Below are 27,916 nucleotides of genomic sequence, written 5' to 3'. Positions count from 1 at the left end.
CATGGGGGAGACTGAAGTGACACCCCCCCCCTGCGGCCTCTAAACTTGACTCATCTAAGGCAAATATGACTTTTCTCTACTAAGTTTTACATGAGATTTTTTTTATGGGTAAACTGATAAGATTTCACATAAAGGAGGGAATTCTAGAAAGGACATTTCATACCCTACCGGAGGGGGTTGGTAGTTTAATGGGGAATAATCTAGTGGCAGGTTCCCTTTAAGATGTCATTCATAAACTGAAATAGGATTTTGGAGTAAGCCACACAACAACTACTTGCCTGCACTGTGTCTCTATTCTTCATGGATATAATAAAGCTCACATATAATATAATTTAGTATAATATAATATAATAAAGCAATTTACTCTGATTTTATACTGGGAATTGCACATTCATTTCTGAAATAAACATTGGACCCTCTGCCATGTATGGGCACTAAAAATATAAGGTATTATTTCCATTTTCCCATGAGAATATATTATGATGTAATATTGATTGTCATATACTTTAATATAACCACGTAGATTAATATGTCACAGCCCGCACCCTGAGTCCACTTACTCAACACATAATAAGCTCCCTGTGATATTTTATAGACCATGAAAGGATCTGATGTGCATTGTCATCTCTATTATTGGCGACATTGTGTTTGCCATTGAAAAATCAATGATTGGACACATCTATAAGAACTACTTAGATTCAGCCTTAGACAAAATCAATGTCTGTTGTTATAGCTAAGACTTTCCATACAAGTGGCCATGATAAAATATAAGAAGATGCCAAGAGAAATCATAGATAATTGCTAAACAAGCGATCAATGCTTTCCTGTACCTGCAGTCAGACTTATGAAGTCTCCTGAGTAAAATGTCAGGATTTTTGAATGAAGCATTCAAATATGATATTCTTCAAGATAATCTAGAATTTTTCCAAAGTCCAACGGGCTTTTATCGAACCAATATATTTTGGTCTTATGGGGCTCATTTAGGATCAGTCAGACACATTTTCGTCAGGTTCCCCGACGATTTCCGTTTTGCGCCGAATTCCCCGCATGCAATCGGATTTTGGCGCATTGGCGCCGGCTTGCACGCGACAGAAATCGGGGGCGGCCGGTCGGACAACCCGATGAATTCGGACAACACGCGGGAGTTAACATTTAGAATTGCAAGCACGTACAAGCATCGGTAAGAAGGAGGTGAACTTTGGCGGACCTCAGCGCAGAAGCGACGGATGCAGGAACTCGGGCGCACATTCTAAGTGAATCGTAGCCCCTCAGGTAGATTACTAGCCCCTCAAGAGTTACCTATTTTATGTAAAATTTCAGCCATTTACCTATAAAAGAATTTTCACCAAAGTCATGTAAAAATGAGCAAAGTGGATTTAAATTTTATCACTTTACATTCCCCTATGTTTAGCTCTATAGTATCTAGAAATAAGGTATCATATTAAAGATAAAAATACTCATCTTTAATATTGCATTAGGCTTGTGGTTCTATGTGCTACAGGACCATAAATGCAAGCAGTAAAAAAGATACAGCTCAATTGCGGCTTGGCCCTCAGCTTTACTTATACTGGAGTTCGGCTCTACTAGGGTGCTAGAGGGAGCAGCTAGGGCGAAAGGGGCTGGAGGACTCACTTATTTACTATACTTTATTTTCTAAACTTATGGGTGATCCTATGGTTAAAATTAAAAGGCGTTAGGAGGAAAAAGTGGAGGAGTTATCACAGGAGGAACGGGCTGAGGTGACAGGTTGGTGGGGTAAAATCTGCAATTTCAAAATCCCCCAATATATTTTCTATAATTTCTATGATAATGGGAACTTCTATGTTTTTAATCAAGTCTTAGAATAGTCGATAATATACACTTTCATTTGGTCATAGATCTTGCATTCTGTTGGGTCTATGTTTCCCAGCATTTTCCTTCTATGTCACATCTTAATTATCATTTATATTTCTTTAAGGAATTCCTTTGTGGACATCCTACGTGCCATTCTACTTTCACTAGAAGTTCTTATAGAAGACCAGGAGCTCCAGATCAATGGATTTATTTTAATTATAGATTGGAGCAATTTTTCCTTCAAGCAAGCCTCCAAGCTTACCCCTTCTATCCTCAGACTAGCCATTGAAGGGTTGCAGGTATGTAAAGAAACAAATGTGACAACAGAAGTCTAGTCGGAGTTTCATAGTATGGTTGATAAAAGACATCATGTTCTGCCAAAGGTGGAAAGGGACAGAGCTGAGGAGAAGGGGTATTGGAAAAAATTACTGTAAATCCATATACATAAGTATTAATATTACTATGCTGCATCTAAGCTCTTTTTGAAGCTTTCTGCTGTTTCTGCTGTGACAAGCTCCTCAGGCAGGCTATTCCACAGATTCACAGCTCTTATGAATCCTTGTGACCTCTGGAGTGGAAGCTCCCACTGATTTATTGATGAAATATTGATCACTATTCCATAAGGTCATCAGTATGAAAATTGCTCAAAAACCCAGAAAACCTCTCCTATCTATCTCCTATCTCCTATCTATCTCATATCTATCTATCTATCTATCTATCTATCTATCTATCTATCTATCTCCTATCTATCTATCTATCTATCTCCTATCTATCTATCCATCATCTATCTATTGTCTATCTTCAATCTATCTATCTATCATCTGTCCATCTATCTAGGGTCAAAAAACGGGCAGCTCACCAAGGGGAGGGGATTTATCAGATCTCTGAAATAGGTGCAATTCCTTACGCAGCCCCCCACATCAAGTGGGTGTGGAGATGTGTAAATGGGGGTGCTGCCAGCGGCTCAATGGGCTGGCGCAGGGCATTGCTTCCCTGAACCTGTGCACTACTCATAGGCTAAGGCGCTTTTCTATGGCAGGTTGGATCTGGCATTGAAATTCCAAGGGTCCAACTCCAGTCATATTTATCTGGAGGCTGGAGCTTCCTGATAGATCCGGCATGTGCCGGGGGCAGAGATTTCATCGTATTCGTATGATAAATCCCCTCCCAAACTTTGAAAAATAAAAAGTGGGTACTTTATTCAGTGCTACTTTTGGATCCTATTCAGAATCTTTTCTGAAGCCTAAAAGGGAAATCCTTGAGAAAGAACTCTGAATAGGATCCGAAACATAGCACTTGGGTGAATAAAGTACAGGCAGTCCCCAAGCTACATACAAGATAGGGTCTGTAGGTTTGTTCTTAAGTTGAATTTGTATGTAAGTCGGAACTGTATATTTTATCATTGTAATCCCTGCCAGAACTGTTTTGGTCTCTGTGACAATTGCATTTTAAAAATGTTGGGTTGTCATAAGAATCAGGATTAACACTAAATCTTCATTACAGACACCAGTGATAACTGTTATAGCTGATTATTGTAGTCTAGGACTAAAGTACAATAAATTACCAATATCCAGAGGTCCGTTTGTAACTAGGGGTCGTATGTAAGTCGAGTGTTCTTAAGTAGGGGACCGCCTGTACCCACTTTTTGTTTTACATTGAAAGTTTGGTGTGCTGTCTGTTTTTGGACTTACATGAGCTAACACCCCACTGTACATTTAGTGGTGCTGCTGAACTTATTTCATTAACCATATCAATCTATCTATCTATCTATCTATCTATCTATCTATCTATCTATCTATCTATCTATCTATCTATCTATCTATCTATCTATCTACCTATCTATCTATCTACCTATCTATCTATCCATTCATCTGTCTATAAACTGTTCCTAGTAGACACAGAGATGCAGCCTCTAGTAAATCAGAAATGGCCTGAAATTGCTTTATTTATCAGCAATTCTGTTACCAGTTATTTATAGGGTACAAAATCCACATTACACAGTTACAGATTTTTCAGTTTGTTAATCACACGTTTCATTGCTAAAACATTGCTAACATTTCACACAAAGTGATTTTCTTTACTGCATTCAGGGTTCTCTTTATTGCAGTAGTTTCACTCAATTGATCCTCTACTTACCCCCACACATTATGCTGTGGCAGACCAGCGTTGTCAGTGTATCAAGGTAGACGTTGCTTTCGCATTGCAGTCATGTCCAAGATACATTGTCATTTGGACTTTTAATCTCTGTGAACAGATGGCAGAAGAAACTGTGACAATATACTTTGCTATATCTTATTATATAAATATGAAGAGCATATCTAAGCCTACAATACATAGCTATTTTGGATTTGCAAGATTTCTAGATGATACATATTATTCTAGCCAGTACACTAGATCTTCTGCAATTCTAAGCATTCAGTACAACTTAAAGGAAACCTACCACTTGTAGTGGCAGGTTTCTGATGGAAATACCGGGCACCAGCTCAGGGTGAGCTGGTGCCGGAGCTTATTTTCGTTAGTGTTTTAAACCGCGGTATCGCGGTTTAAAACACTTTTTGAACTTTATAGCCGGCGCAGGCAGGTACGCGCTCGGCGCTTACCATGCGCGCGGCTCTCATTCACTTCCTATGTAGCCGCGCGCATGGTAAGCGCCGAGCGCGTACCTGCCTGCGCCGGCTATAAAGTTTAAAAAGTGTTTTAAACCGCGATACCGCGGTTTAAAACACTAACGAAAATAAGCTCCGGCACCAGCTCACCCTGAGCTGGTGCCCGGTATTTCCATCAGAAACCTGCTACTACAAGTGGTAGGTTTCCTTTAAAGGAAATCAGAAGTAGACCTGATGGTAGATTCCTCCTGCCTCTGCTATGATCTGTAATTTAATAATCCTGGAACCTAACTTGTTAAAAACTTAATTTTAGTAATATGTACATTAACTGCAGAGGCTACTGGGGCGTGTAGTAGCCCGGCCAGACTAGTACACACCCCAGTAGCCTCTGTTGCTAATTTACATATTACTAAAATAAAGTTTTTAAGAAGTTAGGTCAGTGATGGCGAACCTTTAAGAGACCGAGTGCCCAAACTACGACCAAAATCCACTTATTTTCTGTGAAGTGCCAACGTGGTATTTTAATCAGTAACTTATTACTACATGTTCTTCCACATCTTTCAATCGTATCAGCCCCTGAGGCCACCAATACAGTTGAAAGAAAGAGGGCAAATAGCTTCTCTCCATGGTCTCTCTGTAAAGGAAGAATGGTGGGTCCAGCAGGATGACCTCCAAAGATGACGCAGTTCTGTCAACACCACCTCACTTTTCCTTCCGTTCCAAACAGCCAATGAAGTGTCGCTTTAAAATAGGGCTGAGAGCATCATCTCATAAGTTGCCTGGGATCGCAGGAAGATTTGGTCCTGTTTGGTGAACTCTGTCCTGTGGTGATGGCCTGAGTGCCCACAGAAAGGGCTCTGAGTGCCACCTCTGGCACCCGTGCCATAGGTTCGCCACCACTGAGTTAGGTTATGTTCCAGGATAATTAAATTACAGTTTAGTGCAGATGTAGGCAGGAGTAATCTACAATTAGATCTACATCTTATAATAGATTCCTCATGGTAGATTTCCTTTAAGATGATTTCTTGCTTACCTTTTAAGAGATCAGCTTTTCAAGACAACGTGCCTAAAAATATTTTGTCAGCGTTAATATGCTCTATGTGTCGCTATCCAAATCTGGCAAGATCAGAGAAATGTCAGGCTGTTGTATCACTAGGAATCACAGGATCCTGTATTGGTATTGGATACGTTACTGATCACCGGATACATAGACCTTGTTTGTACTGATTAACAAATGTCTACACCAGGTTGTCTGGGCAAACTTACACTGGACATGAACTTTAGTACTGATGATCTATTATTTTGGCTAAATGCAGAATGTTATACTGAATTATAAGTATGACATTGTCTAACAGCTTGGTATTGCATGCTTAATTTTCCAATAAAGACAAATACACTGAATATACTGATGGCAGAAGTAAGAATTAGTCATTAACATGTTCTATCCTGACTCTACAACCAAAATCCGTTATTTCAACCACCAATGAAGTTAATGCAGTACTGGCCAACAGGGTCCATTTACAACCAGGCACAACCATGTCCAGATATGTTTGTAACATCTCATATGTGTCACATGTAACCAGTACAATATATCACACATAATGATGAAACCCTAAACAGGTTGTAATTCTCAGCACAAAAACTGGGCCATAGACACATACACAACATCATAACACAATAATTACAAAGTTCCATTGTCTCAAAACGCTGATCATCCCATGACTTGGCCGGACATGAACCTGTGCAGCTGAGGTAAAAGCTTAGGGAGGGCACATCTTTATCAATAATCTTTAGCAATAATCTTTAGTAATGATGCATAGGATATTATGCACAATTTTGTGCATCAGTGTATGAGAAGGTCATAGCTAGCTATGGGGAGTCTTAGGACACATTGGGGAAGATTTACTTACCCGGTCCATTAGCGATCCAGCAGCGCCTTCTCTGCGGTGGATTCAGGTCCGGCCGGGATTCACTAAGGCAGTTCCTCTGTCGTCCACCAGGTATCGCTGCTGCGCTGAAGTTCCCCAGAATGCACTGATCTTTACCAAGTCGGACTGAGTGAAGGTAAGCGCGAGTCCCGCAAAACACTTTTTTTTTTTAAATGCGGCGGTTTTTCCAAATCCGTCACGTTTTCGTTCGGCCACGCCCCCCCGATTTCCGTCACGTGCATGCGAGCGCCGATGCGCCAAAATCCCGGGGCAATTCAGGGAAAATCGTCGCAAATCGGAAATATTCGGGTAACACGTCGGGAAAACGCGAATCGGGCCCTTAGTAAATGACCCCCAATGTACAATACAGAGATATTTCTAATGATCTTTTTATACCTAGGCCCTTGGCTGAGACATCTATGCCCAGAGCAGAGATGATTTGGATCAAAAGCACAGTAGTTTTTTGAGACCAATACATGGTATAATACACCAGGGAATCCATGTTTCCATTTATATAGATCCATTCCTGTGCCACAAAGCTACCAAAACTTTTTACATATATGCATTTAGTCATATATATAGTTTTCCCATTATTATGGCTATAGAGTCATGGCTAGGTTTATCTTTATCTGGGTTAGATACTGCCCTTGCTCTGTGGGTAAGTACCTACGGCAAGGTAAGGTAGCACAGCTGGTTGCTACCCCTACCTTGTCCTTCATGTTATAGTACAATGACCTAATTTTAATCTAGATGCATCCACACGACCCTCCATTACTAATATGTAGGTGGTTATGATGGAAGACTATGTTGTTTTACTGGAAGTCTAGAGTTCTGCTGCCCAGGGGTCAAGGGACAGGTGACTATCAGCAGCAAATGCTAAACTTTAATGGGATAAGTATAATCTGGGTGACTCTATTAGGGTCCTATATTTACCCTGTTAAAGCTTGGTAAATGTGTCCAACCCCTTTAAGCATATCCATAGTTCTTCATGTACATGAACTCAGCTCCTTCTGCTTCTTAACATGATGCCTGCGTAAAGGATACGATGTACAATCTGCTCAGCTCTTCTTGCTCTATAACTTGCTATCTGCAGAACAGAGGCTACATATAATCTACTCAGCTTTTCATTCTTTATAACATTCTGCCTGCAAATGGGATGCTATGTACAATCTGCTCAACTACTCCTGCACTATAACATGCTGCCTTCCGATAGGACACCTTGTACAATTCGTTCAGTTCCTTCTGCTCTATAAAATGCTGTCTGTAGATCAGCCACTACTTATAATCTGCTCAGCTCTCCATTTTCTATAAGATTCTGCCTGCATATGGGACACTCAGCTCATCCTGCTCTATAACATGCTGCCTGCAGATAGATAGGTTCCCTTTAAGACTATCATGCACACATACTCTGTCCCAACAGCAGAAAGTTACTGCAAATTAATGCAATCTATAGTGTGTACTGTTGAAACCAGAAGTTTACTTTCCCATCCCCCAAAAAACACATAAACAGTATATGATTTTGTCACTATCTGACATGGAATCAGAATAAATCTTTCCCGTTTTATCTCAATTAATATTACCAAAATTATTAATATTTGCCAAATGTCAGAGTAAGAAGGCTTTTTTAGGACTTTTTGCAAAGTCAAAAGTTTACATGTCATATAATGACATGAGATTTGGTTGGTTGGCAGCATCTGAGTCACACTTGTGGATGTTTTTTCATGCACACTAGACACACAATGCTTCTTGTGTAACATCATGGGAAAAAGAAATCAGAGAATTGTGGACTTGGACAAGTCTGATTCATCCTTGGGTGCAATTTCCAGAAACCTGAAAGTACAACTAATAATATTCAAGTACAGACAAGATGGGAATGTCCAGCCATCATACCGCTCAGGAGGGAGATGGGTTCTGTGCCCCAGAGATGAACATGCTTTGGTCCGAAATGTGCATATCAACCCAAGAATAAAACATAAAGACCTTGAAATGAGTTATGTATCGACATGTGCTACAAAGTCCACCCTGCCAGGAAGATGCCATTACTCCAGAAGAAACATAAAAAAGACAGATTAATGTTTGCAAATGCACACAGGATCAAAGACCTTAATTTTTGGAGACAAGTCATGTGGTCTAACAAAACTAAAAAGGGAAAACCTTGCAAGCCTGAAAACACCATCCCAACTGTGTTATACGGGGTGGGGGCAGCATCATGTTGTGAAGAGACTGGTGCACAAAATAGATGCGTACTGAGGAAAGAAAATTATGTGGAAATTATGAAGGAACATCTCAAGACATCAGTCAGGAAGCTATAGCTTGGGAGCAAATGAGTCTTCAAACCAAAGGTAGCTTAAAGGGCATCTACCACCAGGATGAAGGACTGGATGCAAATGACCTATACCTCTCTACCTCTCCTGGTGGTAGATGTCCTTTAACCCCTTAACGACCTGTCCTTTTTTTGTTTTTTCATTTCTATTCTTCACTCCCCACCTTCAAAAATCTATAACTTTTTTATTTTTACACGTAAAGAGCTGTGTGATGGCTTATTTGCTGAGTAACAATTTGCACTTCATAGTGACGGTATTTAATATTCCATGCCATGTACTGGGAAGCAGGAAAAAAATTCCAAATGCAGTGAAAATGGTGAAAAAACGCATTTGCACTGTTTTCTTGTGGACTCAGATTTTACAGCTTTCACTGTGCGCCCCAAGTGACATATCTACTTTATTCTTTGGGTTAGTACGATTACGGGGATACCAAATTTGTATAGGTTTCATAATGTTTTCATACATTTACAAAAATGAAAACCTCCTGTACAAAACCTCCTGTACAATTTTTTTATTTTTTTATTTTGCCATCTTCTGGCACCAATAACTTTTTCATACTTCGGTGTACAGAGCTGTGGGTGGTGTCATGTTTTGCAACTTTTGATGACGTTTTCATTGTTATCATTTTTAGGACTGTGCGACCTTTTCATCACTTTTTATAGATTTCAAAATGCAAAAAAGTGACTTTGGGCGCTATTTTCTGTTACGGGGTTAAATACAGTGAAAACCCATTACTATATTCTGATATATCTGGCATTTTCGGTCGTGGCAATACCTAATGTGTTTATGATTTTTACTGTTTATTAATATTTATATCAGTTCTAGGGAAAGGGGGTGATTTGAATTTTTAGGTTTTTTTAATATAATTTTTTTGTTAAACTTTTTTTTTTTACTTTTACTATTTTCCAGACTCCCTAGGGTACTTTAACCCTAGGTTTTTTGATCGATCCTAACATATACTGCTATATTACAGTATGGCAGTATATGAGGATTTTCCTACTCACTCATTACAATGTGCTGATAGCACATTGTAATGATAGGGTTAACACGAGTCAGCCTCAGGTCTTCGGAAGACCCAAGGTTGTCATGGCGACGGATCGCCGCCCATGCGGCGCCATCTTTTTGAAGCCACGGGCAGCATTGCCGGCGGCGATCAGTGGGAAAACACTCGCGATTGGTGTTACTGGTAAGTCTTTGCTGCAATATGCAGCAAAGACTTACAGGCTATGAAGAGGGCTCAGCCCGTGAGCCCTCTCCATTCACCGTGACCTGACGTGCACCCTACTATTACGGCGTGTGTCTGTTAGGGGTTAAGGATAACAAAGTCAATGTTTTGGAGTGATCATAACAAAGTCCTGATCGAAAAAATATGGCCAAACCGGAAAGGGCAGGTCCGAGCAGGGCGGCTACTAACATGGCTCAGTTACACCAGTTCTGTCAGAAAAAATGGCCCCAAATTCCTGCCAACTATTGTGAGAAGCTTAAAGGACACCTGTCATCAGGTCTGTGTCACTAGTCCTGTCACCTCTACCTGTTGGAGCAGCTCACAAGCCCTTATCTAGTTATTTTATACATTAATCATTGTAAAATCATCTATTTTTTATTATGTAAATGAGGCTGGTCACATGGTCAGAGGCAGTGATGTCACTCCTGTTCCCCCTCCCCTCTCCTCCCCCTGCTCATGTCTGTGTGTAATGTATAGTAAAGTATTGCTGGTATCTGTGCTGCATCTGCTGACATGCTGCATCCTCCTAATATACAGGTGAGAGACACAGACATCAGCTACACATGAATCTGACATGTTCTGCTGTAACATGGCTGCCTGGAGCTGCTGTATCTCTCCTATACACACACATGCACAAACAGGCTGCAGGGGGTGTGGCCACCAGCACCAGGAAGCACATCATTATACAGCCTCACATCATTATACAGGCTGTCAGTCATGCACTGGGGGTGTGGCTGTGCCTCCCACTCATGAATAGAGTGGACAGCTTGAATATGCTAATGCTTCATTGGACATTTCACAGGTCATTTGCATACAGCTTTAGGACCTCATTGCTTAGGTTTACAGGCATGTAGAGGGACAATGAAGGGATAGAGGCAATGCTTTCTAATGGCAGTTTATAAAAATATATATAGTTTAAGGAAGTAGCTTCCTTAACCAAGTCATATAGTTTAAGGGCAATGGTACCAAATACCAATGAAATATATCTAAACTTTTGATTTTTCAGAGAGGAATTAAAAATGCCTCAAAAATGTCTCTAGCATTTGGCAGGCACAAATAATTTTGGTTATCCTAATTGACCTAAAACGGGAAAGATTTATTCTGATTCCATGTCACATAATTAAGAAAACATGCCTATGTGTATTTTTATGTAGTGTATATAAACTTCAACTGTAGACCTCCTTAAGGATCAGCAATGAATGCAGATATTTTGCTTCTGTGTTAATTATTGCTATTTTGCATTGGAGCGGATTCATTGGGAATTAAGGCTGTGTATTATGCACAGACATCCTTTGTGTTCTGGATAGTTATATTCAGGTGGCTTCACCAAGGACCTTAGGGATTGTGTGGGTGAGGAAACAAAACGCTACAACACAAAAGCCATTAGAGCGGCTGCCGCATTGCACACACACACTGCATTCCAAATGCTCTATTAATGGAATCAGTCTCACTAATTGGCAATTTTACTTCAATTTTCTTTATACAAGTTACATTTAAAATCTGCAAGCCTTGTTTTTAGCAATAACAGTCTTAAGATTTCAAAGCAGCGGTAAAGGATGTGTTTACTTGGTGTCCGCCATTGTTTGTTTCAGCATGAAGTTCTTCATTGCTTTTTGAGGTTGGAGATTGTTGTGGTCATTTAAACCTTTGCCCTTAAACTATTTTTCATTAGAATTTAGCAATTTTTTTTCAGGTCCTGCACCATTTTTAAAGACATCAGAGACATCTGCATGAAGCATCACTACAGTGTGCCATCAGAAGTCTTTGTGGGGTTGTAGTTTCATCTGATACAGATAGAAATATAAACGACAGATCTGATAAAAGTGCTTTACTGGCAGTAAAAGTTTTAACCCCTTCATTGTATAGATACACATATCCTTGTGTGGCGAGCACTAATTTGGGATTGGTTAATTTGGGTATATTGCATGCAGTAGTGGATTATAACATAGGTGGGTTGGGTGGCCACCCGGGACACAAGGCTTCTAAGGGGCCTATGACCACCTGAACCAATCGACAAGTTTCATAATGTCCTATAAAGATACTAAAGAGAGGAACCTCCATGCAATTCTCATGCTTTCAACACATGCTTATACCAAGCTGCTTCTAGGACCTTTTGAAGGGCTTCCAAAGGTCCTTAAACTGTAGCACTAAAAGTGGATAGAAGGGACCCCTTCCTCTCCCAAGTGAATGCCATTAAAAATTAGACTTGCAATGGCCTACAGTTTTTACACAGCCCAGGGCCCATGGACATCTTAATCTGCCCCTGATTGTATAGTTGTTAGCCCTTCACTCTTCTCGGGGTCAATATATACATAGATTTTAATTTATATTATCCATAGTGACTGCACACTCAAGAAGATAGTGGCTATTTTGAAAATCTAGGGAACTTGTTTGTTTTGGTACCAATGGTCCTATGGTAATGTTGGACTGAAGTTTCTTGGGCCCACCATATAAAATAATTATGAGGGCCCACCGTCTACAAACTCTAAGGAAATCACCTTCAGTACCCCTCGTACTGGAGTACTGAGGCCTATTATTGTGTTTGATCCTTGGCCTACATACAGACTCTCTAGCACTCTGGTGGTCCAGCCCAATTTTAACCATATGGGACCTCCCACGTGGATTTAGCTAAGTTCTGAAGTACTTTTATTATAACATTATATAATGAATGACATTTATGTTATACTTCGGGTTTTACTGAATTCTATCACAGATAAAAGTTCCTTAATGGGGAATTTTTTGCAGCAACATTTATTAAAGCATAACTGTAAAGCTGAGAGAGAGAGAGAATTTGATAACAATATCAACGATACTTGTATTATGCTGCGGGCTTCTTCCTAGCCTGAGATATATCTAGTATATATAACATTAGATTCAGATTCAGCTATTCTTAATGTGGGTGGACACTTCCTTGTTGGGGCATTGGCTCACCCCACTGAAGTCCTAAGAGGACAGCATGATTGTGATTGGCCAATCTGAAGCATGTGATCAGTCACATGTTTGTGACATCACTGAAGGCCCTTTGCATCACACTAAGAAAGTTTAAATGATGCAGGATAGGTTGTTTATAATTGGCCAACCTTAAGCATGTGAGGACTCACATGGTTGTAACATCACTACAGCCCCTATCAACAAGCCTCCTCTTGTCTCAAGCTGTACTATACGGCGACCAGGCAAGGCAACCAGAAAGCATGGCAAATGGAGATTAGCCTGTGGGGGGGGGGGGGGGGCAAGGTAAAACCTCTGGTAGCTGCTAAAAATCTGCAGAAAGCTAAATATAGTAAATTGGAGAATTGCTTATTTTTTGTTAGTGCAGAGTTAAAAGTTTTTATACTTCACAGTTGTACTTTAAGTGATCGCTAGAGGCCTCCTCTTACTTTAAACATTGGTCTACATACTGTAAATTTGTTACTGATAGGAAAAGGACGCCAATACTGATAGGGATTTTCTATGCAGGGCCCCTACAGCCCTCTTGACTTTTGTAAGGTGAGTCCTAATTAACCCTTTGAGGGAGGATGAGATAGCTGCCGGCAGCGAGATGACAGAGTAAAAGAAAGACACAGTCCAGTCTATAGATTCACTCAAATCAAACTGTTTATTTCAAACAGACACAGCTGTATTTAGCACATAGAAATCAGCATTTGGGGTGAAAGGAGATAAGGCACTTAGATTCTATTGGCCATTATGTTTTTTACCAGCACATTCTGGGAAAAAGTGAATTAATTGTGCTCAGTTCTCAGAGACCTTGTACACAGATATTGTTTATACTAATTTGCTGAGAAGAAGAAGATAAGTGGGCTCCAGAATCATAATATCATGCAGCAACGAGGACAGACTGGCTTCTCATTAAATGTCAGAGGGTATTAGCTGACAGGCGAGCAAACAGGTTACATAAAATGAAGTTTGAATCATGACATTAACTTGACAATGGTCAGGGAACTTGGCCGCTGTATCTAAGATGGCGGACAGTAGTCAAGATGGCGTCCGAAACCAGTGCGACCTTCTTAACAGTTACCATTGTTGGTAGCACATGGAAAGAGTGGCTCTAGCTTTGTTGGATGATAAACAGTGAAGTATTATCTGGTTTCAGCAATGTCTCCTCTAATTCTGTATACAGACAGTCCCCGGGTTACGTGCAAGATAGGTTCTGTAGGTTTGTTCTTAAGTTGAATTTGAATGTAAGTCGGGAACTGTATATTTTATAATTGTAACTGCAGGTCAATTTTTTTGGTCTCATTGTGACAATTAGATTTTAAAAATTTTGGGGTGTCATAAGAAACAGGATAAACAATAAAACTTAATTCCAGACACCTTTAATAATACCTGATTATTGTAGCCTAGGGCTAAAGTACAGTAAATTACTAACATCTAGAGGTCTGTTTGTAACTAGGAGTCGTCTGTAAGTCAGGTGTTCTAAAGTAGGGGACCACCTGTATTTGGAAACATAACATGGTATTGATTTTGTGTGAAGCTATATAATCAGTTCAATGGGGACCATCACATTAGTTTACCAGTACCCCACTAAAATTACCCGCTGGATGCATGAATGACCACCCCCCTAAGATGTCTCTGTGTAGAGTCAATATTGTCATATAGATAAGATTAATTTTAAGGGGAAGGCTACTTTTTACATGTATAAGACCTTAATAGGGTAACTCATATCATACCTATCCTAGTAAAAATTGCCAGGAGACGCAGGTCCTGAAACCAGCAGCTGGACTTACTGTCTGCATGCCCCCTGTATCATAATTAATCCCATATCAGTGGGCGGAGGCCAAGGACATCCACATGCCTCTCCAACTACTGCTGGCTATAACAGAGTTGGCATGCAGACAATAATGACTACACAACCTCCTCCATCCCCCAGATGGCAGCAGGACACAGGACATCACAGGAAGTCCCAAGTCCTACTATGAGTGGGACAGGTGACCTGTGGCTACTGGCAAACTTCAACAGGGTAAGTATAATATGAGTCTCTTACTAAACCAGTTAAAGGAAACCACTGCTAATGGTAGGTAAAAGCTACCTCGGGTTTGTTCATCAAAATGTGTTTAAACCGCGATATAGCGGTTTAAAACACTAGCAAAGGTAAGCTCCGGCACCAGCTCACCCTGAGCTGGTGCCCGATGTTTACACCTAATACCTACCATTAGCAGTGGTAGGTTTCCTTTAAGTAGCTGACCCCTTCACATCTCAATATCTTGTTACCGTATATCATACTCTATGATCTGCCAGCAGTTTTACAATGGCTAACATGTCCTGTGGAGGCCCAGTCTGATGGGTGACCAATACTGACAGATTGAGCCTTGAATGTTATTCAGGAACAACTACCCATCTGAAGGGCCATATTGAAATACTTCATGTCATGAAATACTTTCAGTCCCTTTTTCTGCCAGTCGCTGTGGTATAAGACATTCAGAAAATCCCATATGCCATGGATGTTGGATAAGTTACTTAAGTTGAACAAAGTCTTCGATTCATTTTTCTAAATGCCCTTAGATTGTTGGTGACCCCTACATCAAGCCTGTGCAATTACAGCATTCAGATAGCTATGCTACGGGGAAGAATTTTAACCTCTCAAAAAATTATTATTCAAAACACTGTTAAATATACATCGATAAAAATCCACCAACACGTGACCTATGTTTTCATCCAAAGATGTAGAAAAATGATTACATTTGATGATGAAATTGTTGTGCATGCTTGTCACTCGTGTAATGGATTGTCTTTCGGACCAGCTGGCCGTCCTGTTATATCCAGTAATGAGCGTCTGTTTTCCTCTGTTTTCTAGGACAGCTTTCCAGCTCGCTTTGGAGGCGTCCACTTCGTCAATCAACCTTGGTACATCCATGCTCTGTATACCATAATTAAACCCTTCCTTAAAGACAAGACACGAAAAAGGGTAAGACATGAATCCTCATGTAACGCTGCACAACGTACCTTCTGCAAACCTCCAGAGACCCCTTGTAGTCACTTTTTCTTGTTGACCGCTAAGATCGAGGCATATGGTGTGTGTCGTGGTCACAGCTGTGAATTTTAGATTGTCTGCTTCCGATCAATAAAGCTATGGCAATGGATTATATTCATTGAGAGTCTCCGGGATGAGGACATCTTTGATCTCCAGAAAGAACAGGAACTAACCAGTCAGGATCTCATTTGTGATATGAAGGAGGGAATATATTCCTATAAACCACTGGCAGCACCAGACACTGTAATTACAGAGCATTGCGAAGAGGTTTAGCTGCCGTACATAATGGAGGATATCTATTTACAGCAGAAGGTGTCCTATTTTATCATTTCATTACTTTCCTGCAGCTGTACCTGTTAAGCTTAGACATATTCTCCCGAGCATGTTAATACTCAGATGCACAGTCTTTATATGGAGGCAGAAGAAGAGATTATGTTCTTTCGCTTCTTACCCAGAGTAAATGAATCTGTGTTCTTAATATAGTTGAGGATATTATCTCTCCCCCTGATATCAGGAGCTGTAATATAGCAGACTCAGGGGTCAGCAATAGAACTACTTACATAAGGGAGGCATAAGGTACAGTAAGATATTTTATATGAAGACCTAGATTACAAAATACACATGATAAGTCACTGTAATAATAATCAAATTTGTTGGTCTTTTTCATCCTTAATCTCTGCGTTAAACTGAAGGAAGATGCCCTGTTTAAAGATCTTTATGATCTGGAGCAAGAAAATATTAGTGGAAATCAACAGACAGGTTTCACGATTTTTTCCACGGACAATGGTTTAGAGAAAATAAAATCCAATGTTAAAAAAAACCCCCATAGGAATCAATGACTGACACACGCCTGTAACTGCTGCGGTTAACCTGTTAAGTGCCACTGTCCATCCCAACCGTGTACCTAAAAGAGCTGCCGATCAGGACCCCCTGTGGCATCATCGGTGGGCACCAATCGGTTGCCACGACAGTCTACAGTCTCATAGAGATTTGTAGGCTTGTCATGTATATTGCCCTCTCACAGTCTGCGGATGGAAGACTATTAGAAATCAGCAGTATATTTACTATATACTGCAATACAGTAGTATTGCAGTATATAGTATGATCGATCAGACCCAGAGTTAGAGTACCCTAGGGGGCCTCAAAATAATAGTACATAAAAATTATTTTTAGAAAAGTAAGTTTAAATCATCTTCTTTCCTTAGAACACATCTAAAAATAAACCATAAAAATCATATGTTAGGTATCGCCCCTTCCCAAAATGCACATTTTATCAAGATTATTCCTGGTCGTGAACACCATAATAGAAAATACAGGCAGTCCCCGGGTTACATACAAGATAGGGTCTGTAGGTTTGTTCTTAAGTTGAATTTGTATGTAAGTCGGAACTGTATATTTTATAATTGTAATCCCAGCGAGAACTTTTTTTGGTCTCTGTGACAATTGGATTTTAAAAATGTTGGGTTGTCATAAGAATCAGGATTAACAATAAATCTTCATTACAGACACCAGTGATAACTGTTACAGCTGATTATTGTAGCCTAGGACTAAAGTACAATAAATTACCAATGTAACTAGTGGTCGTATGTAAGTCGAGTGTTCTTAAGTAGGGGACCGCCTGTAGAGACCAAATGTCCAAATCGCCAAATTGATATAAATTAGATGTATGTGGTAGATACACTGAAGTGTGAAAATGTTATTTTTTAATCTTAATAAAACCTATATACATTTGGTATCCTTGTGGTCATACTGGCCCAAAGAATAAAGGGGAAATGTGCAACACGAAATGAAGGTCATGAAAACAGTGGGCACAAGAAAACGATGCAAATGTGTTTTTTTTTTTTTTGTCAATTTCACATGTTTTTTTTCCAGCTTTCCAGTACATTGCATGGAATATTAAATAGTGCCACTAAAAAGTACCAATTTGTCCTGCAGATAACAAGCCCTCATACATCTCGGTTAATGGAAAAATAAAAAAGCTACAGCTGAGTGAAAAACAGAAAAGTAAAAATGAAAAAGGGTTAATGTTAAAGGGTTGTGACTTGGTTTTGAAGGGTGTGACTAAATCCAAGCAGACATTGGGGCACATTTACTTACCTGTCCTGTGCGATCCCCAAAAGTTCATTGTCCGTCCGGAATGCATGCTGCCGCGATTCACTAAGATCATGCGCGTGTGCATGTGTCGCATCCCCACTCAGGTCCCACAGAGTTCACCTTCTTCTTCCCGGTGCATGTAAGTTCTAGATCTTGCGACACAATTTGAAAGTTAAACCTCGCGCTCAGTCCGCATCAGTTGGATCGTACGACGGCCCGCCCCCCGATTTCTGTCACATAAAAGCCAGTGCAGATGCGCCAAAATCCGATCGTGTGCAATACAATCCCCAGTTAAATAGCTGTCAAAGCGGCGCAAATTCTGAACACGACGGAAAAAATAACGAAAGTGCGGCCGCGGACCCTTAGTTAATAAGCCCCAATATGATAAATGTTGCACATCTTTAGACTTGTCTTATATTTCACTGTAAAGAAGAATAAGTGGCAGAGCAATGGTTGGTGGGATAACAAACAGAGCAATTACTATGTCGAAAAATTCCAGACAGAACAAATAATTCACTGCAATTATTGGTAATTTCCCTAAATTATTTTATGTTTACAGATTTAATGATTTGTATTTTACAGATTTTCCTCCATGGTAACAATCTTAACAGTCTGCATCAGCTGATCCCCCCAGAATGTTTACCATCCGAATTTGGGGGTACACTTCCTCCATATGATATGGGGACATGGGCGAGGACTCTGCTTGGTCCTGATTACAACGATGAGAACGAGTACACTCACACATCTTACAACGCCATCCACGTGAAGTATGCACCCACCAATGTCGAGAGAGACTGTTCGCCAAAATATATGAAAAGGTAAATATCTTTGGAAACTACCTGATAATCTTCAATCTTTAGTCCAATATGACATCTAGATCCAATCCAATGTATCCAATCTAGATATCTAGCCTTTACGTTGGTCCCATTCTTTTTTCGTACCTCTTACTACTAAACTATTTCCCTTATCAATCAACCTATACATACGTTTAATGAAAAGTGAGTGAGCATTTTCAGTGTTTCTAATATTATTATAATCTTTTTTTAATTTTTTACTATTGGCCCGGTGTAGCCATGACCACCTGGTTTGCCACACTCTGTCATTACTAATGTCATGGGTCATCGTGACCCAATTACTGTACTTGAGTTGCTGTTTCATCACGTAGAAATAGAAACCAGGCTCAGTTTGGATTCACAGGACGTGACCTGCCCTCACTTATTTCTGAACTATGGTACATACTTAAAATAGAGTTCAGCCAGATATCTGAGGCTGCGTTCACAAATTCACCTATTTATTTAAGACATGAACGGAAAAGGTGAATTAGAATTTTAAGAAAAAACTAAATGTGATTCACCCGTTCAGTTCATGCCTTTTACCTATTACCGTAAATTAATAAACCGTACCTGAGGGTGTGGTCACATGTGGTGCTACCGTTTCAGCACCCGGGGGCAGACCTTGGCCCGATCACTTATGCGTTTTCATTAAAACACATGCAATCGGTGTTTTGCATTACAAAAATGCAAGAAAGCGGGTGCTGGTTACCAGTCACATGCAGGAAACCAAATATGTAATCGTGCCGAGGCCCGACCTCAAGCACCAGAACCATGTGACCTCATCCTAGAACCACATGAATACTGATTGTAAAGCAGTTTGATGGTGCAATCATACAGGAAGTTTACATTGCATTTTGAAACACAATAAAATGGCTGAGGAGATGAGATGCTGTTAACATTTAGGTTAACAAAACACAATGTTAAAGCATGTGTTAACATTGAGGGGCATTTATGAAACTTTTTTAGTTTTTCTTTCTTTTTTTGCAATTTTTTAAAATCATTTATTATTGTGCAAAAAAAGACAAAACAGGGTATATATGAACAATAGGCAAATACTGAGGAAACGTAGGTCCCAACAATATAAAGCAGTAGGTTTTACATCAAATAAGCTTAGAGGCAGGTATATAACTGATGTTCAAATCAGAAAACAGGAAACAATCAATGCGGTCATTTTATAAGCATCACATAATGAAAGAGAATAACAGAATACAGGCAGTCCCCGGGTTACATACAAGATAGGGTCTGTAGGTTTGTTCTTAAGTTGAATTTGTATGTAAGTCGGAACTGTATATTTTATCATTGTAATCCCAGCCAGAACTTTTTTGGTCTCTGTGACAAATGGATTTTAAAAATGTTGGGTTGTCATAAGAATCAATATTAACACTAAAGCTTCATTACAGACACCTGTGATAACTGTTACAGCTGATTATTGTAGTCTAGGACTAAAGTACAATAAATTACCAATATCCAGAGGTCCGTTTGTAAGTAGGGGTCGTATGTAAGTCGAGTGTTCTTAAGTAGGGGACCGCCTGTATGCATATTGGAATAATAGAACAGATTGAACAAAAAAGAAAAAAACAAGTCTTTAGGGCGCTGTCCCACGTTGCGTTTTGGCTGCGTTTGTAAACACAAACGCAGACCAAACAGCACCCACCGGGGCGGGTCGCGGCCCAATTGCATTGGCGTTTCTATGGAACCGCCTGCGATCGGGAAGGAGCCGGCGTTGTTTTGCGTTACTTTAATGCAAAACACCGGCGGCTCGTTCCGGATCGCAGGCGTTTCAATTGCGTTGCATTAGGAAACGTAACAGTAACGCGACACGTGACCACACCCTAACTTTCCTCAGCTGTTGGATTTTGTTTCAAAATGCAATGTAAACACCACTTGTAAACACAGCCTGAGAGTGCGGTTACACATGGTATTTACATTACATTACTTTACCAATTCAAGAGCTGCGAATATAACATTAGCATAACTGCATTGTGTTAACATTGTGTTTAAGTAAACACAATATTAACACAATGCATTCACATCACGTTAACATTATGTTGCTATTATGTTTACATAAGCACGATGTTAACGTAATGCAGTTAGGCAAATCTCCACTCCAAGAGCGTTTCAAAACACAGCACATAAATTTATAAAGGGGCCGAAAGTGTCCTCCATACGGTCCCTGTTTTTCATCAGTTTCTCCCCCTTAGGAAAGTAAATACTATTCATGTGTCACCCGTATGTCCAATGTATTTATAGTCTGTATGTAAAACAAAAGGGTGGCAAATGACGTGATTTGCTTGTTCCAGTAACTTGATTTTGTATTCCTAGCAAACGAACCTCAAATATGTAGATGGCACCTGTGTGGCATCAGTATTTTTGTGTTAACAAAAAGCATGCGTTAACTGGTGTGTTTTGTAAACACAAATGTTAAGAGCAATGTAAATAGGCAAATCTCATTTCCACAGCTTTTGTATTGCTTTTAAGATGCATCTGTTAACGATCCATGTTTGACCTGACACTCTATCAGTTGGTAAGAACTGAACCCCCTTCTCGTTTTTGGTAGGGTCCAAACAGTCAGAACACAACTGACCAGACTGTTATCTCTTATACTAGGGGGATGGAGGGTGTTAGGAGGGTTGTGCCTGGCAGGGGAGTGGGACAGTATTCCTGCCCCAGTGCTGTTGGTCCCCATATATACATATCAAGAGGCTATAAATCTGGTGTCAAGGTGTCACCCCACGTTGTTGATCTCCGTAAGGGATGGTATGGTATGGTGCACCCCAATGGGAAATAAGTCCAGAGAGTCAGGGTCTTTACTAAAGAAATTCAGGTGAAAAGCAATATAAGAGAAGCATATGGCTGACAGAAGAAGTTTTCTAGGCTGAGGAAAAGCCAGGGCTAGCCACCCCTCTCGTTTTCAAAAGGCTTGTATCCAGGCCAAAGGTTAGGAGTCGAGGATCAATTGCACGGTCCCCATAATATTCTTTGGCAGAAAGGTTCTAAAGTTGTAAACAACTTTCTAGACAGCACCTGTCATTCTAAATGCCAGCTATCTGCTTTTCTGGTAAACAAATCTGTTTTCTCCTGCAAAACATTTTCTTCTATAGCTTAAAGGGGTATTCCAGGAATATGAATGTCTGACACAAAAACCCATGATGATATAAATAAATGAATACAACAATACTTAATGTCATTAGTCACAAAACAGAGCTTAAATAGTTCTATTTTATGATTTACAAATTTTATGGCCACTCTAAAGTAGGTGGAGTTATCACTAAGATGGCCGCCACTGGAAACTACAAGTTCTATTATGCTTTAGTTATCAGTAACTCCTCCTCCCTCTTATGCTCTGCTCCCAGTGATGATATAACAGACTGTCCCACTCTGTTACCATAGTAATGATGTGTAACTGCTATCACCACAACACCGGCCATACTGGATGCACTGCAACCAACCGACTACAGCCAAACATAGTGGTGATCACATGACCTGCCCAGGCAGGTGCAGGACATGTGATGTGGACATGTGACCAGCGGCCATCTTCTGTCCTGTATATGCTCTTCAACGGACCGCACGGAGGAAATTAACGGACTGATTAATGGGGCCAGTAGCATTTTATTTCCGTCATTACAGTGTATGTCATCAGCATTTTTCGGCTAACGGGAGAAAAATTTTAAATAACAACTAATTACACATTAGCTTATATTTGTATATGAATTATGCTGATTCCTGGAATACCCCTTTAAGTGAGAAATAGACCGAAATTAACCTTTTCTACAAGTCTATACAGACACAATAGTAATAAACAAAATGCATAATGCAATATAGATCAATGCAAGTTAACACATGATGTAAAACAAAGTGAGAAGTGCTGACTTAGGCTAGTGCTGTATACAGGTTTAGTACTCTATAGGGGAAATATTCAAATGTCCACAAATGTCCAAAATTCATTGCTCCTCTGATGTCTTAGTTTGGTCTTTTTTCACAGATACCCAGGGTGTGGTCATTTTTGGGATACAACGAAACCCATGCTTCTCAACTTATGCCTTAGAAAGCATGTATTTTACATTTACCATGCGTTTGCCTGCTTTGAAAGTATTTTTCATTACTGGAAGTGTAAGCAGCTGTAAAAGTGTAAACCAGGCTGCCTAAAGTGTAAGGGTGATACCACACATGGCGTTTTTGGTCCGTTTTTAAAATGCATCAGTTTTTGACCCCTTTTTGCCCATTTTCCCAATTATCTTAATATATAAACAGGTTGTAAGCAGCCAAACGCATGGTAAATGGTCGCATGCATTTTTAAATGGACTGAAAACGCATGATTAAAAACGGACCAAAAACGCCATGTATGGCATCACCCCAAGGCTGTAAAACACATGCCTTCTGACACTTGCGTTTAAATTCACCCCCAAACACCTCATGTGAATGCACCCTCATAGACTGTATGAAAGTCTGGGAAAAAATAAATGCCTTAAAGGGGCTTTCCATGAATATGTTAAATATGTGAATAGAGCTTCATATTTAATTGTAGCAAGAAGAACAAATTGTCAGAAAACCCCAGATGGAAATGGGAACAGCAGGGGGTTAGTGAGGTGATTATAACTATATTGAGCACCATTCTGAACCCAGTTAGCAGTCATTTTTCTTGGCTGGACAACCCCTTTAATCAAATTGCAATAAAGATGAGACACCAATGATTTACTCACATAATAAAAGCGGCTTGTAGGATTTATAGAACGTAATAAAACATCTCTACACAGGTCACATACAATGCACTTTATCTTTCTTCTTGGAAGGCAGTGACTCATACAAACATTGTGCGTCATTTTTGGGAGGTGGAATATAATATCTATGACATAAAATGAAAGAAATCAGCCATAGCTGTATCCCCTGCTGTATTGCAGCCTGCGGCACAAGATAGACGCGTCTTTCAGCTGTGACTTGCAATTCCATTAATGTCATTGACCTACACCAAGGACAGGCTTGCAATTAGCAATCCCATATATTACTCCTATCACACACAGGGCTCTGCTAGTGTATACTCTGACAGGTTGACATTTTTGCTTTTTTTATATTTCTGTGGGTTTCTTAGTGATAATTGTATAAAATATAGTTTGCATAATTATACAAAATTTGGATGATCTCTGACGGCTCCTGTTTCAAGAATACCATAAAAGGATAGGGTTAATCTGCTTGTACACAGAAGCACTGCTGGAAGGTAGTAGCTTGGCTAAATCATGAGCAGGAAGTTCTAAACCTACCATAAGAAAAGTAATGCTTGATAATGCCATGTATTCATCTTATCCATAAGTAGAAAAAAGCATGTATGGTTTGCAGGCCACTTCTATTTAGCGTGTTCTTCAGGGGTGTAACTAGGAGAGGCAGGGCCCCATAGCAGATGTTGGAATGGGGCCCCGTCCACCTTTTGAAAATATACACATTTGTATACTCAAACATTTATAACATTTATACGCTCTTATACACATTTATGCACTGATAAATATGCTGTACAATGTGTATAATTGTGTATATAATGTATAAGCTGTGTATAATGGTGCACTTCTTTCATTCTTTAATGTGTCAGGTCAGATGACTGGGCCCCCTGACACTGTGGGCCCCATGGCGGCTGCTACCGCTGTAGTTACGCTCCTGGTGTTCTTGTAGACTTCATGGTGACTTCATGGCCCACATTTATCAAAACGAGTGCAAACAGTACTATGTGCAGTTTGCCTGTGTAGTGTGCAGGGGGCGCTAGATTTCTGAAAAGTGGTGCACATTCCTCATGAATCTGGCACCCCCTGCACTGATCCAACTATTTTTTGTGCACTTTTAACATAGGGCGTGCGACGCAATTCTGTCAAGTCACAGTAAAAAATGTGGTGCACAGTCCAACTGTGCACTGGAACACCCCTTCATGTGCAGAAATTTGGACATAGTGATCAGCAGGAGACAGTAGAATGGAAAGACCTTCTGCAGGGAACAGAGAGCGGAGAATATCTCAGCTCTGCAGCATCAGACAAGATGTCTGCCGACCCCAAAGTCAGAAGATCCAGGGGCAACCAAAATTGTGTGCAGCAGAACTGATAGAGACAGGTTGGACTTATATCTGTGAAATGCTGCATTTTTGTTACTAACATTGAAAAAGAGAATGTGTTATTTTGTTATTCTGATTATATTTAAGAAACTTATCTTTGTGGGAACACTCCTTTAAGGCTTCCTGCACACATGCAATATTGGTCCCGTGATCGTTTCATGTGAAGATGATAATAGAAAAGGACTGCCAAGGGCTCTATCGCTCTTAAACATTGTAGCAGGACTAGAAAGTGGTTTCCGCTGCTGATGGATTTGTGTCACAGGGTATTGGTTATACGATGTACAATGTAGCAAACACTAAATCCTTCTATATACTGTAAAAGTTCTAATCAGGTACATTCCCCATTGACACCAAAAACTTTAACTTGTGAAAAAGTTACAGACAATCTATGTTACTTTATTTAAGCATTAACTACTTTTGGACTATTTGCCCCTATGCCAATGATGCCCGTGTAGTGGTATTTGCTGCAGGCTTCAGCCACAAATATTTGTCAGAAAGGTTCAAAGTTAATTTAAACGCAGAGTATCTGAATGTCGCAAATATGGCAGCCATCTATTATTCCAATATGTGCATCTTAAATCCTATGTCTTTATATGTATTGGGATTATATGGATGAATAGACTATGAACATAAACGGTTAATTCCCTTGGAAAACGTACGGCAATAGGATGGAATACAAGTATCGGCTGTGGACAATGGAGGGTTGCTAGGATATACTCTTGAAATTGATCCACTTTTTTCATAGAAGTTTACACAGGTGCAACACAAATCCAAATCAGATGTAACTGATGTAAAAATTACTATGATATCCGTATTCAGGGCTGAGAACGGTCTCGGTCATGAGCCTCTAGCCTTAATGTGATACAGAAAACTGGAAGCCATTATGTACTGATTTTCTAATTCCCTTAAATGAATTAGCCATAATGTGTAGCGAAATTTTGACCTTCAGAAGAAGTAGATTTGTGGTTGCATAATTTACAAGATCCTCGACTTCTCCTAAAATAAATCAAACAGCAGAATGTATTAGTAGTTGAGCCCTCTTCATGCAAGATGTAGACATTTCATCTCATCAAAGCTTTATTAGACTAATTAGATAATTAACAGATTTCCTAATATCTAGGATCCCTTAAAAAATGGTGCTACTGAATTCCCTTCCCATTTCATAGATTACAGGTTGTGAATGTGATAATGGATTTTCCTGTTATTTCCAGGTTATATTCTTAGATTTGCTATTACATTCTAGTTCTTGTAATATACTTATCTTATCAATGTGAATACAACCTCAAACTTATCTGCATGAAAGATTGAACTATCTAAAACCTCTTATGTTACCACCACTAGGTAAGCATTACACAGAGTGAGGGGGATTTATAATGACTAGGTCCATTGTGTGTCGGCCATGACGCTCCCTCCCTCTGGCACAGGATGTGCCTGATATACTGTACCAGCCACATTGCGTATTGGGGTTACAATCGAGCCTGGCCCACATTTCTGCTATGGCCTTTGCCAAGTTTTGGTGCAAATTATAGCAAATGTACCTTGTCTGGGTTATCCACAACCCAAACCTCAGTCCACCTACTTGGGGTGATGAAGGCGTAGGGAGATTAAAAGTTGCAAATTCTTAGTTGTTGCTTATGAAATGCCTGGGGTTACTGCATCTCCCATCAGCCATCCTGTGGTAATAAGCGTTTAATTCAAGTGGTTGGGAAAAGCCTTAATAGCACATGTGTGGCCACTTCTGGAAGAGTGGTCGTATCCAAAGACAGCTATCTTGTTTCTAAGGGACAACAGGGCTACCTTCATGGGAAATTATCTTGAAACAGGAATATATTTTTTAATAACATGTAATTGAATGGATGTATACATATGACAGATTAATTAAATACATATTCCCAGATGAGAATACCCCTTTAGGCTTGGGAACGAAGAAATGCTTCTACTTTTTAACAGATCGGTCCATTATTATAGCAGCCATAGGCACTAGGGTCCTCACTCCTATTGTTCCATATGACTGTTTGTACCCTGTAATGTAATATTATATTTGTATATGTCCCCTATGATTTGTAATGCGCTATGGAATTTGATAGCGCTATATAAATAAAGATTATTATTATCAATTAAAAAGTATTTATTTTAGTGCAGTCATGCGGCATCTGTTCAAAAACGGGTGGCACATGGTAATTTTTTTACGGTCATGTTCATCTTGCCTTAGGCTATCTGCACACAAATGAGGCAAAAATCGGCTAACTATAATGAACTATTCATTTTTCATGGCCAATTTGCCTCCATTTTGACTTATTCTTATCAACTATAGTCTGTGAGTGATCTGTGAAAAACTAACTGACTAGGACATACTTTTCCCCGATCTGTAGCACAGTCATTCAAAATAACAGCCATGGGCATTGATATACACCCCTGTCTGTGTAGCCTAGCAGCAGCCGGAAGACGGAGACCTGGGGAAGGGGAGACCTGCTTTGCTTATTGTAATGAAAACATATCACGGAAACACCAGCCTGAGCCCTTCAGTTGATTTTAGAAGGAAGGAGGCCATGAATATAAGAAGATTACCACAGTAAGGGTTCATTCACATGGCTGTCTTGGGGGATGTTTATGCGGCTGCAAATTTGCAATGGCAGTATGGTGTCACAATTGGGTGGCACCGTTCCGTGCCGTACACGGGGAAAAGATAGAGCATGCTCTATCTTTCCCCGTGTGTGCGGCCGTGCGCCGCTGTTCTCTATGGTTGGGGAGGGGTCACCTCCTCTTCCTCTCCAGCGCATGGCTGCAGCTGGGCGGGCATATGGCTGTGTGAATGTACCCTAATACAGAACATAATATAGCTGTCTCAATGGGGGATGTTCATTATTTTGGTTGGGCCACTAGCAGGATGTGTACAGTATCTTACAACGAATATGGAATATTACCAGGACTTTATATTTATTATTTTGCTGGTACCCTAGCCATGTTTTTCTTCCCCTGTACAACCCTTTTAATCATAGTGCTCCACATTTTCCTGT

General features: G+C 40.0%; 1 protein-coding gene across 3 annotated transcripts in view; it reads left to right on the top strand.

Moving 5' to 3' along the window:
• Positions 1–27,916, top strand: part of CLVS1 (clavesin 1) — a 47,694-nt gene that overhangs the window by 16,011 nt on the left and 3,767 nt on the right. For all 3 annotated transcript variants that reach the window (XR_011855699.1, XM_072151838.1, XM_072151839.1), the window contains exons 3-5: positions 1,958–2,132; positions 15,708–15,818; positions 18,561–18,796. Coding sequence is in view for 2 of the 3 variants with exons in the window: in XM_072151838.1 (XP_072007939.1) it covers positions 1,958–2,132; positions 15,708–15,818; positions 18,561–18,796 (522 nt within the window). In the remaining variant the exon portion in view is untranslated. The remainder of the gene's footprint in view (positions 1–1,957; positions 2,133–15,707; positions 15,819–18,560; positions 18,797–27,916) is intronic.

Source organism: Engystomops pustulosus, chromosome 5 (assembly GCF_040894005.1).
Source record: "Engystomops pustulosus chromosome 5, aEngPut4.maternal, whole genome shotgun sequence".
Taxonomy (NCBI): Eukaryota; Metazoa; Chordata; class Amphibia; order Anura; family Leptodactylidae; genus Engystomops; species Engystomops pustulosus.
The sequence above is the reverse complement of the archived record's forward strand: the minus strand, read 5'-3'. Positions and strand labels throughout refer to the sequence as shown.